Source organism: Ranitomeya variabilis, chromosome 4 (genome assembly GCF_051348905.1).
Source record: "Ranitomeya variabilis isolate aRanVar5 chromosome 4, aRanVar5.hap1, whole genome shotgun sequence".
In the NCBI taxonomy this organism is placed as follows: domain Eukaryota; kingdom Metazoa; phylum Chordata; class Amphibia; order Anura; family Dendrobatidae; genus Ranitomeya; species Ranitomeya variabilis.
The window spans coordinates 536583395-536596317 of record NC_135235.1 but is presented as its reverse complement, the minus strand read 5'-3'; the positions used below and the strand labels follow the sequence as shown (position 1 = coordinate 536596317).

The following is a 12923-nucleotide window of genomic DNA, read 5'->3' as shown; positions in this document are numbered from 1 at the left end:
GAACGCCTACAGCCAACTGTTTCCTAGACCGTGGGCTAGGCACAACTGTCCCGAAATTGATGTCCCCTGAGGACCCTGCATCCACCACATTCACCCAGTGTGCCGTGATGGACACATAACGTCCCTGGCCATGTCTACTGGTCCATGCATCTGTAGTCAGGTGCACCTTTGTACTCACAGATTGCCTGAGTGCATGGACGATGCGCTGTTTAACATGCTGGTGCAGGGCTGGGATGGCTTTTCTGGAAAAAAAGTGTCGACTGGGTAGCTCGTATCGTGGTTCAGCGTACTCCATCAGGGCTTTGAAAGCTTCGCTTTCAACTAACCGGTAGGGCATCATCTCTAACGATATTAGTCTAGCTATGTGGGCGTTAAAACCCTGTGTACGCGGATGCGAGGATAAGTACTTCCTTTTTCTAACCAGAGTCTCATGTAGTGTGAGCTGCACTGGAGAGATGGAGATCGTGGAACTTGCGGGTGTGCCGGTGGACATGCAGACTGCGAGACGGTTGGAGATGGTATTGTTTCCGCCGGTGACCTAGATGCAATATTTCCTCCTACAAAACTGGTGATTCCCTGACCCTGAGTGCTTTTGGCTGGCAAAGAAACCTGCACAGATACTGCCGGTGGTGCGGAAAATGGTGGCCTTACAGTGACGGAAGGGATGTTGCGTTGCTGACTAGCTTCATTGGCCGAGGGTGCTACAACCTTAAGGGACGTTTGGTAGTTAGTCCAGGCTTGAAAATGCATGGTGGTTAAGTGTCTATGCATGCAACTAGTATTGAGACATTTCAGATTCTGACCTCTGCTTAAGCTAGTTGAACATTTTTGACAGATGACTTTGCGCTGATCAATTGGATGTTGTTTAAAAAAATGCCAGACTGCACTCTTCCTAGCATCGGATCCCTTTTCAGGTATTGCAGACTGAACTTTAACCGGATGGCCACGCTGTCCTCCAACAGGTTTTGGCTTTGACACGCGTTTTGGGCCAGATACGGGCCCGGCAGATGGAACCTGTTGCGATGTTGATGCCTGCTGCGGCCCCTCCTCCACCTCCGCTTCTGAACTACTGCCGCCTGCACCCTGTTCCCCCAATGGCTGCCAATCGGGGTCAATAACTGGGTCATCTATTAACTCCTCTTCGAGCTCGTGTGCAACTTCGTCTGTGTCACTGTGTCGGTCGGTGGTATAGCGTTCGTGGCGGGGCAACATAGTCTCATCAGGGTCTGATTGTGGATCAGTACCCTGAGAGGGCAATGTGGTGGTCTGAGTCAAAGGAGCAGCATAGTACTCTGGCTGTGGCTGTGCATCAGTGCACTCCATGTCAGAATCAACTTGTAATGGGCATGGCCTGTTAAGTGTTTCACTTTGTAAGCCAGGGACGGTATGTGTAAAGAGCTCCATGGAGTAACCCGTTGTGTCGCCTGCTGCATCCTTCTCTCTTGTTGTAGTTTTTGCTGAAGAGGACAAGGAAGCGACTTGTCCCTGACCGTGGACATCCACAAGCGACGCGCTGCTTTTACATTTACCAGTTTCAGAAGAGGAGGCAAAAGAGCTAGAGGCTGAGTCTGCAATGTAAGCCAAAACTTGCTGTTGCTGCTCCGCCTTTAAAAGCTGTTTTCCTACTCCCAGAAAAGAGAGCGTTCGAGGCCTTGTGTAGCCAGACGACGAAACTGGCTCCACAGCTCCAGACTTACGTGGAATATTTTTATCCCCACGACCACCTGATGCTCCACTACCACTACCATCATTACCAGCTGACAATGAACGCCCACGGCCACGACCTCTTGCACCAGACTTCCTCATTGTTTTAAAAACTTAACCAAAGTAACTTTATTTGTTGCTGTCAAACAACTTACACAGTAAGCTATAACTTCAGTATGATTTCAATATCCCTTAACAGGTTGGCGAGACCACAAGGAAAATCAGGCACAATGTTACACACTCTGTTTTCTGTGGCACAAAATCACAGAGATGCCACACATGCAGGACTGTCACTCAAGCACAAATGTCAATATTAATCTCCCATCTTTTTTTTTTTTTTTTTTTTTCCCTCAGGGAGACTTTAGAAACCAAATAAGATAAATTGTTTTTTTCAGGGACAATTTAGAAACCAAATAATAATTAAAAAAAAAAAGCTTTCTATGGCCCAGTGCCCACTGAGTGAGAGATGGCACACACAGGAGTCAGGATCAGGAGTGGCACACAAGCCCTGAGGACAGTATTAATCTCCCACTGATGGATGTATTTTTTTTTTTTTCAGGTAGATTTTAGAACCCAAATCAAGCAAAAAAATAAATAGGCTTTCTATGGCCCACTGAGTGAGAGATGGCATGCACAGGAGTCAGGATCAGGAGTGGCACACAAGCCCTGAGGACAGTATTAATCTCCCACTGATGGATGTAGTGTTTTTTTTTTCAGGTAGATTTTAGAACCCAAATCAAGCAAAAAAATAAATAGGCTTTCTATGGCCCACTGAGTGAGAGATGGCGCGCACAGGAGTCAGGATCAGGAGTGGCACACAAGCCCTGAGGACAGTATTAATCTCCCACTGATGGATGTAGTGTTTTTTTTTTCAGGTAGATTTTAGAACCCAAATCAAGCAAAAAAATAAATAGGCTTTCTATGGCCCACAGAGTGAGAGATGGCGCTCACAGGAGTCAGGATCAGGAGTGGCACACAAGCCCTGAGGACAGTATTAATCTCCCACTGATGGATGTAGTTTTTTTTTTTTTTTCAGGTAGATTTTAGAACCCAAATCAAGCAAAAAAATAAATAGGCTTTCTATGGCCCACTGAGTGAGAGATGGCGCGCACAGGAGTCAGGATCAGGAGTGGCACACAAGCCCTGAGGACAGTATTAATCTCCCACTGATGGATGTAGTGTTTTTTTTTTTCAGGTAGATTTTAGAACCCAAATCAAGCAAAAAAATAAATAGGCTTTCTATGGCCCACAGAGTGAGAGATGGCGCTCACAGGAGTCAGGATCAGGAGTGGCACACAAGCCCTGAGGACAGTATTAATCTCCCACTGATGGATGTAGTTTTTTTTTTTTTTTCAGGTAGATTTTAGAACCCAAATCAAGCAAAAAAATAAATAGGCTTTCTATGGCCCACTGAGTGAGAGATGGCGCGCACAGGAGTCAGGATCAGGAGTGGCACACAAGCCCTGAGGACAGTATTAATCTCCCACTGATGGATGTAGTGTTTTTTTTTTTCAGGTAGATTTTAGAACCCAAATCAAGCAAAAAAATAAATAGGCTTTCTATGGCCCACTGAGTGAGAGATGGCGCTCACAGGAGTCAGGATCAGGAGTGGCACACAAGCCCTGAGGACAGTATTAATCTCCCACTGATGGATGTAGTGATTTTTTTTTCAGTTAGATTTTAGAACCCAAATCAAGCAAAAAAATAAATAGGCTTTCTATGGCCCACTGAGTGAGAGATGGCGCTCACAGGAGTCAGGATCAGGAGTGGCACACAAGCCCTGAGGACAGTATTAATCTCCCACTGATGGATGTAGTGATTTTTTTTTCAGTTAGATTTTAGAACCCAAATCAAGCAAAAAAATAAATAGGCTTTCTATGGCCCACTGAGTGAGAGATGGCGCGCACAGGAGTCAGGATCAGGAGTGGCACACAAGCCCTGAGGACAATATTAATCTCCCACTGATTGATGTAGTGTTTTTTTTTCAGGTAGATTTTAGAACCCAAATCAAGCAAAAAAATAAATAGGCTTTCTATGGCCCACTGAGTGAGAGATGGCGCACACAGGGATGGCACACACACGGATGGCACTCTAGCAGAAATGCAAATCTTAATCTCCCACAAAAAAAAAAAAAAAAAAAAAACAGGGACTGTCCTACAATTACTATCTCCCTGCAGTAATCTCAGCCAGGTATGGCAGGCAGCAATAGGAGTGGACTGATGCACAAATTAAATAAAAAGTGTGGACAAACAAAAAAGATAGCTGTGCAGAAAGGAAGGAACAAGAGGATATGTGCTTTGAAAAAAGCAGTTGGTTTCCACAGTGGCGTACACACAGCAATACAGCTATCACGGAGCCTTCTAGGGCAGCCCAATGAGCTACAGCGCTGAGAGAAAAAAAAAATGTAGCTTCCAGTGTCCCTGCACACCGAAGGTGGTGTTGGACAGTGGAAATCGCTACAGCACAAGCGGTTTGGTGGTTAGTGGACCCTGCCTAACGCTATCCCTGCTTCTGACGAAGCGGCAGCAACCTCTCCCTAAGCTCAGATCAGCAGCAGTGAGATGGCGGTCGGCGGGAACGCCCCTTTATAGCCCCTGTGACGCCGCAGACAGCAAGCCAATCACTGCAATGCCCTTCTCTAAGATGGTGGGGACCAGGACCTATGTCATCACGCTGCCCACACTCTGCGTTCACCTTCATTGGCTGAGAAATGGCGCTTTTCGCGTCATTGAAACGCGACTTTGGCGCGAAAGTCGCGTACCGCATGGCCGACAAGCACAGGGGTCGGATCGGGTTTCATGAGACGCCGACTTAGCCAAAAGTCGGCGACTTTTGAAAATGAACGACCCGTTTCGCTCAACCCTACCAGCGAGATATCACCTTGATATCACCTTGTAAGAATTTTCCTGCATTCTAACACATTGGGAAGGTCCATGAGATCTGTTATAAATAGAAGCAATCTGATCTTCTGTGAAATGAATATTAAGATCTTTCTCCCAGAGCCCTATAAAAGCCCTTTTTTGACAAGCCCTTTCTAAAACCAAAAAATTATAAATTTTGGATAAAACTTTCTTTGGTGGACTTTTGCTGTGTACAGAGCTGTTCAAAATGTGTGATTGGGCAGAACAAAAAAAAACTGTCCTTTATATTTGTAACAGTGATCTTTTACTCTATTATAATGAAGAAAAGAAATATTAAGTGGCGGTTTGAATGCCTGAAGTCATCAGGGAACCATCTATGAATAATTGGTCTATTGGTATTGGCAGATTGGTCAATTCCCAAATAGTGTTGGCAGGGGTCTTTAGACAATTTAGAGGGAATAGGACTTGTGACATCTTGTAATGTTAAAATTGGGGATAGAGAGGGGAGTTGTTCGGAGAAATACCGACCTCCATATTTAAAGGATAGCTATCGTAATCTCATTTGTGATTAAAGGGGTCAAATTAATATACCGGTAATAATATAATAGGACCAAAGATCTCAAGGGGGCGGGGGCCAGGTGTTCCTCAATAGATAACCATACTTTTTCTGGGGGTTTTCTGATTCAGTCCACTTCTCTAGAGAGCATAGCAGCTCTGTAATAAGATATCTGGGGCACCCATTCCTCCATTAGACTTCGGTAGAGCGAGTGTTGTAGCATTAATTCGGGGGTGTTTATTATCCCAAATAAAATTAGTAAAGAAAGAATTGATTTTAGAAAGGTAGTGATTTGGAATGTATACAAGGAGAATCTGAAATAAGTATAAGAATTTAGGCAGGATTATGCTTTTCAGCAGATTTTTACTACCAATCCAAGATAGGAAAGGTGCTTTCCAAGATTGAACTGTGGAAAAAGCTTTATTCAACATGGGCATAATATTAAGTTCAAGAAGCTCCCCAGCCAAATCTTCCAATCTTGATACCCAAATTAGTTATAATTTATAACTTATAAACTTAGATGACCAATTAAAGGGATACAGTTTTTTGAGTTTGTCTACAGAGGATTTAGAGATATTAAGACTAAGTGCTTCTGATTTTGTGGGGTTCACTTTAAAATTAGAAAGCTTCCTGTATAGATCTAATAAACGAACAAAAGCAGGGATGCCCTTGTTGGGTTCCGAAAGTAACACTAATGGTCATCTGCGAACGCCGCTGATTTATGGTGGAAACAACCCACTTGTATCCCTTTAATTTCCACGTCTTGTTGGATGCTTTGAATAAGAGGCTCCATGGCTAACACATACAAGATTGGGGAAAGGGGGCAATAGATTGTTAATTGTTAGTCGGGTGGAAGGAGTGGTATACATTTGAAAAATTGCATCTACCAGTTGTTTAGGTATATGAAATGAAAGGAGAGTTTCGCATAAGAATGTACAGTTCACCCTGTCAAAAGCCTTCTCGGCATCTGTCTCCAGCAAGACAAGTGGAATTTTATGAATTTTTGCTAACTGAATCAAAAGTAAGATTCTACATGTATTATCCCTTCCCTCTCTGCCGGTCACAAAACCCATTTGTTTAAAAGAGATGAGTTGTGGCAATAACTCCGCAAGTATTTTAGCTATAAGGCTCACATAAATTTTTAAATCGACATTGAGCAGAGATATGGGCCTAAAATTACCATAGCATTCAGGGTCCTTTCCCTCTTTTATGAAGAAGGGAAATATGTGCTTCCAAAGACTGAGAGGGGAAGGGTTTTCCACCCAGGACCGCATTACACAGTAAATGAGGGCCCAGATCACCATAAAAAGTCTTATAGTAAATTTTTGAAAACCCGTCAGGGCCTGGAGATTTCCACTTAGAGCTCCCAGATAGGATGGACTGGAGTTCATGTAGATCAAAGGGCCTAATTAAGCACTCCTGCTGAAGGTCAGATAATTTGGGTAAGTGCAGAGAGGATAAAAAAGATAGAACGTCAATTTTTCTTTGACTCCTATCTTCCGCCGATTCGTTGTGACGTAATTGGTATAGATCTTTATAGAAGGTCCGAAAAGTGTTGATAATCTGATTATAATGTTGAGTAGCCTGGCCGTCTTTAGTTTTGATTTGATGGATAAATGTCCGGGTTTGGCATCTCTTAATCAGGGAATTCATGAGTTTGGAAGCTTTGTCACCATGGGCAAAGATCCTATTCTTCCAAGAGATGTAATGTTTGTAGGAATGTTTATTTTATAGATCTTTGAGGGATTGCCTTTTTTCCGTAAGTTGAATAAGGGTAGCTTGTGATAACTCCTTTTGTGGAGAGCATCCAGGGCAACAATATCGCTGTATAAAGTTTGCATTTCTAGCTTCCTTTGTTTGTTCAAATAAGAAGCTAACGAGATGAATACACCACGAATCGTGGCCTTGTGCCTCCCAGAAAGCTGTAGGGTTCATGTCAGGGTTGATATTGATTTTAAAGAATTCTTGGAGGGATTTGTGAATCCGAGTTTTGATGTCCTCCTGCTGTAACAGTGATTCATTGAGCCTCCAGGTTCTAAAACAGGAATAAGGCTTGTGCAATTCCAAATTAACCAACAAAATAGAATGATCGGAGTGGAGGGCAGGAATTATAGCTTTTGTAGTGGAAGGTAAAATAGCTCTAGAAATCAAGATGTAATCTAAACGGTGGTAAGAGTTATGCGGATGTGAATAATAAGTAAAATCAATATCTATTGGGTGTAGATATCTCCAAAGATCAATTCATTCTAAAGAGTTGAGGATTGTTTTGAGATGGGCTAAGTCTCTTAGAGATATAGAGCTTTTTCTTGTCGATGTGACAAGGAGAGGTTCCATCGATACGTTTAAATCACCTCCTATAATAACTGCCCCCTCTTGGAAGGAATGTAATTTAGCCAGGGCCTTTTGCAGCCACTTCAAATGATGTTTGATGGGAGCATATAGACTGCCTAGGGTCACCATGTTACCAGCTATGAGACCTTTAATAAAAATATAACGACCTTCGGGATCTGCTAAGCAGCTCAGGAGAAGGAAGGGAATATCCCTAGCAAAAGCTATTGAGACTCCTCTTGCACCTTTCTGGGGGAGTGAGCATGATAACATCTATCAAAAAAGCATTTCTCAAAAGAAGGGATTTTATCAGAGGTGAAATGAGTCTCTTGTAAGATTAGAATATCATACCCCCATTTTTTAAATAAGTTCAAAGTTTGCGACCTAGGGATTGAGAAGTTCAGACCATGTGCATTGTGGGAGACAATCTGGAAAGACTTACGAATTGATGTCATGGTGGCTGTTGTTGAAGACAATTTGAACGGAAGGATGGCTTATTCATTGGATCAAAGAAAAAGCAAAGAATAAGCGAGAATGGGGGGACAAGGAAAAAGATGGTTAAAATGAGAAAAACATGTGTAAATAGGGTATACTAAGATTAGTATACAAGAACATATAACAAACGGAAGTAATAACTTCATCCAAACTACATTGCATGGGGAAGGGGAGAAGAATCAAAACAGGGAGGATAAGTGATGCAATACGATAACTGGAAAATAAGATCTCCAACAGAATGAACAATAACGCAACACAATTATATGTCACAATATGTTGGTAAAAAAACCAAATAAACCAAGCAACATAAAACAGAAGTTAGAATAAGCATTCAAAAGTTATAGAAAGCTGTCAAGTCCTCATCCGCCTGGGTCATCATCCTCATCTCTTGGTGGTGTGACCTTGGCAGAATGACGTCTTGAGCATAGAGACTTTGAGGTAGGCGGGTCCTGCCATGGAGGAGGAAGAGAGAAAGACTTCAGACTTCGAGCATCACAAGCTGTCTCCAGGAGTGGGTATTGGTCCAGATGAATCTCCAGCTCCTTGCAGGTATCTTTAATATCGGCAGTGGATCTTATTAGAAACTTCAATTCCTTAGCTGAAATGGATAGTCCAAAAGGAAATAGCCAACGGTATGGGTAGTGGTTTTGTTACAGGGCCTTAAAAGGCATCTCTTGTACAATGTAGAAGCTGAAAGGTCTTGGAAGATTTGGATTGGAGTTCCTCCAGAAACAATCGAATCTGCTTCTCTGGCTCTTATTAATAGGAGGTCTTTGGTCCTGTAGTCCAGAAAGCGGCAGAGAACATCACGAGGCGGCTCATCAGGTTTCGGTTTGGGTCTCAATGCTCTGTGAACTCTCACCATGTCAATCTCTGATGGATCAGTAGGAACCAAAATGGCCCGAAAAATTTCAGCAGCTGTAGGGATCAGAGCTTCAGGCAGAATTGATTTGGGGATACCCTTTAATCTTAAATTGTTTCTCCTTTCTCTATTCTCGTGGTCTTCTAGAGTAGTATAAATCCAATTGATATGTTCGTCTTGCTGCTTGAGACAGGTTAGGGAGGAATTGGAACACTGTATTATTTCTGAATGGGTAGCTTCAGCCATCTCAATCCTGTGACCCAATTGATTAAGATCTTGTTTAATGACTGAAAGATCTTTTCCCAAAGGCTCAAGTGTTTTGCCTAGACTCCTTTTAATAAATGATCTAGTAACTTGGTCACCGTTATCCTGTTCCTTGGTGTCCCCATCACTCTCCAGGTCAGATTCTGTGTGATCCTCCATAATCGTCCCAAATGAATGGGAGGTTTTAGTGGTCTTAGGTAAATTGCCCCATTTTTTAAGAACTTGTCCATGTCAGCCTGAGAGCCTAAACTATTGGACTTGGTGCTTGATCTTGTCAGCTTATGGGAAGATTTGACCATTGTGAGCAGGTTGTGCAGCTAATAAAGGGTTCCCCTGATTCTCCTCAACATCCCCTTTACTTGCAATTACATCCTGCAGTGTATAATAGAACAAAACATAATGTTCTACTCAAGCTTGAGCAATAAAAGAATAAGTTGCAGCCAGGAGTGAGAGAGTGTCCCTTTAGTAGTATATTGGGGGGAAATGTCTAAATAAGCAGCCAAAATATTTCAAAAGGCAAGAAAAAAAAAGGGGGGAAAGGGTCAGATTCAGGGTCCTTGCTGGCTGAGCAGCAAAACTAGGAGACCAGGGGATCTCACAGAGAGAGGCCGCCGGCCTCCAGCAAGCGAACGAGGCAGGGATCCGGAGAGCAGCGGATGTGAAGAGCAGTGGAGGTCCCTGCTGGCTGCTCCAACCAGTTCAGCTCCGGGTCGCTGAGCTGCCACGATCAGCTCCACCAGCCTCAGCACCACACTCCCTGAATCCAGAGCTGCCATCCGGGCCCCAACTTGAGACCACGGTCTCGCCGGAAGTATGGGCCGCAACACACCGTGAACACCGCAGGACTCGCCAGCCACCTCCGAAACGACCACACAACACTCCGGACAGGAACCGGCAGGGGTGCGTATAAGATCTTCCAATCTCTAGGGGCTTCCAGCAGGAAAATGGTGCAGAGTAGGCATATATGCCTGAAGCAGCGCGGACTCGGCAGGCTTCGGGGACGCGTGTATGCCTCTGATGTTACTTGCCACCGAATGGATCCAGAGGGCTGGAAGAGGGCTGATAATCACTTAGCTAGCCTCCAGAGGTCACTTTCGGTTGGTTGCGAGGGTGGATGATCAATCAGGAGATAGATGTGAGCTGGATTTTCAGCTAGGGCTCCAGGAGCTCCGGGATATATCTTTTTCATTCAAATTAATTTTGGGCTATTCCTAGCACTTGTTTGGCCATCCAGCTTGTCCTATTGCAAAATGATTGCCAACACCACAGCAGTGTTTGCTATACTTTCCTTCATTAAATAAGATTTGGTTCAGGTGATCACCTAATCAGAATGAGGTGTACTCTGGTTGGAATTCAACTGACACTGGAATGGAATGGCTGTCAGACATGTAGAGATCATGATATTTAGAAAACTGTGCAGTGGTCTCATTTTTGCCAGAGCTGTATATATGTGTATGTCACTGACATGTATGTATGTATATATATATATATATATATATATATATATATATATATATATATATATATTTATATATTCTATCTTTTCTGATATAACCAGTCAGTGTGATTTTTACAGTAGCTGCATATGAATTACTGGCTTTTCAAAGGACAACAGTGTGTAAAAATGGTGCGAGTGCTGTGCAATTTTTTATCGCACCGATTGACTTGCATTAAACTCGCTACTCGTTACAAATAACCGAGTATTAGGACCTACTCTTTACGAGTGTAGCGAGTCCGAATATTTCACTACTCACTCCTCCCTAATTAGAATTAAATTCTGAATACAGTGTATGCAAGCGAAGGCCTGTATTGTGATCAGTCTGTCGGGCCTGAAACCCATGTCAGGGTTATGTACAAGCCTCATTTTACTTGGAAGCGGCCTCATCAAGGGAAAGAGACAGGAGTGCCATTGACCAATCTGCACAAGCCTATGCACTTCTTCTGGAAACTACCCAACCAGGAAGAATGTATATATTGCATACTTTTGAGCAGCAATGGAGTAATTACAGGATATGTCCCAGAGAGTGACGAGGTCTGTGGAGTGTATTACTGAGGTGACAGGCAGTGCTACAGAGCTCAGGCAAAGGCCTTAGCGTGGCAATGACTATGTTCCAATGTGTAAGGCTGCGGCCTGAATAGGTCTGTGGAGCGCATTAACACAGTCTCTTAGACCCTTAAAATATAAGGAAACTGGGCAAAACCCCACCACCATTTGTTTTTTGGACCCAATTTAAGAAAATGTAAGGGAAGGGATAGTTTAATAAAGAGACACATGTCTCATTTAGTAGCCTAAGAATTTGGGAAGAGACATAAATGCTGACAAGGGACAACTGAACACTGCGCTGGGACAATGAACTGGACGTGGTGTGGTTGCTGACTGTTGTGTCTGTGCAACTGCATGTTTTGGGCAAGAGGCATCAGCACCTCCTTCCTGGACAGCAGATTGAGTAGGAGGTAACACAGGGGAAGGGCCAGTGGTTTCACCCACAGACACATATTTTTTACCCAGGAATTCTGCTCACCTACTGGCGTGCTGCGTTTGTGATCAGTATGTGGCGTATGCTAACAGAGGTATTATGTCAAATGTCAAATTTCCCTTTATAAAAGGATGTAAAAGGATGTGTGGTAAGATTTTCAAACTAGCAGCATATATATATAGAGCATTTTTCATTACTCATATTATTTTTCTGTGTAAGGCTGAAACCTGAGGAAGTGTGTGGAGCATATTAATGCATTGATGATCCACAATGTCCAAGTGCAGACCTAAAAATTAACATCAGCCTCCAAGATACACGCTTAAAGAGACCGTGAGAAGGGTAACACAGTAAAAAATTCTAATAATGGAATATATAGAGACTGAGAGTAGAAATTTCAACATTGCACAATGTACTAAAGTTTCCAAAAATTTCGCAAGGGATCTGTATCATACGTGCTGAAAGAGACCGTGATGGGGACCTCACATTACACGTTGCAGTTATTACAATAGGTAGAAATAGAAAGTACAAGTTTCATCATTGCACAACATGCTAAGTTTTCAAAAAATTACCCAAGGGGCCTGAATCATACACGCTGAAAGAGCCCGTGATGGGGACCTCACAGTACATTTTGCAGTTATTACAATACGTAAAGCTAGAGAGTACAAGTTTCACCATTAGATGGACAATGTGCAAAGTTTTCAAAAAATTACCCAAGAGGTCTGTACCATACATGCAGAAAGAGACTGTGATAGGGACCTCACAATACATTTTGCAGTTATTACAACAGGTAGAGATAGGAAGCACATGTTTCACCATTGCACAATCTACAGGGGTTTCCAAAAATTACCCAAGGGGTCTGTATCATACACACTGAAAGAGATCATGATGGGAGACCTCAAAATACATTTTTGCAGTTTTTACAATAGGTAGTGATAGAGAGTACAACTTTCACCATTGCACAATTTATTCAGGTTTCCTAAAATAGAAAAACATTACCCACATGGGGTATACATTTATTACCACTAAGTAATTGTTGCAGACGCAGGAGGAGTGGTTTCCTGAATAAAATGGGTTTGGATGGTAAGGCATGAACATTAAGACAACTTCCCAAAAAAGTTTCACGCACAAGTCTTGGGAAAGGCATCTGGACATGAACTGTGCCATGTGTGGCAGAGTACAAAGAGTCAGGGTATGTGCACACGTTGTGGATTTGGCTGCGCATCCGCAGCGAGTTTGACACTGCGGATTCACAGCAGTTTTCCATGCATTGTACAGTACCATGTAAACCAATGGAAAACCAAATCTGTGGGGCCCATGCTGCGGAAAATACCGCGCGGAAATGCTGCGGTTTATTTTCTGCAGCATGTCAATTCTTT

At 43.0% G+C, this 12923-nt stretch overlaps 1 protein-coding gene across 1 annotated transcript in view; it reads left to right on the top strand.

Moving 5' to 3' along the window:
* LOC143767017 (keratin, type I cytoskeletal 19-like) overlaps positions 1 to 7977 on the top strand; it is a 30456-nt gene extending 22479 nt beyond the window's left edge. Inside the window, exons 9-10 of the mRNA XM_077255035.1 lie at positions 6705 to 6825; positions 7819 to 7977. Of these exons, the coding sequence (XP_077111150.1) occupies positions 6705 to 6825; positions 7819 to 7977 (280 nt within the window). The remainder of the gene's footprint in view (positions 1 to 6704; positions 6826 to 7818) is intronic.
* The last annotated feature ends 4946 nt before the right edge of the window (positions 7978 to 12923 follow it).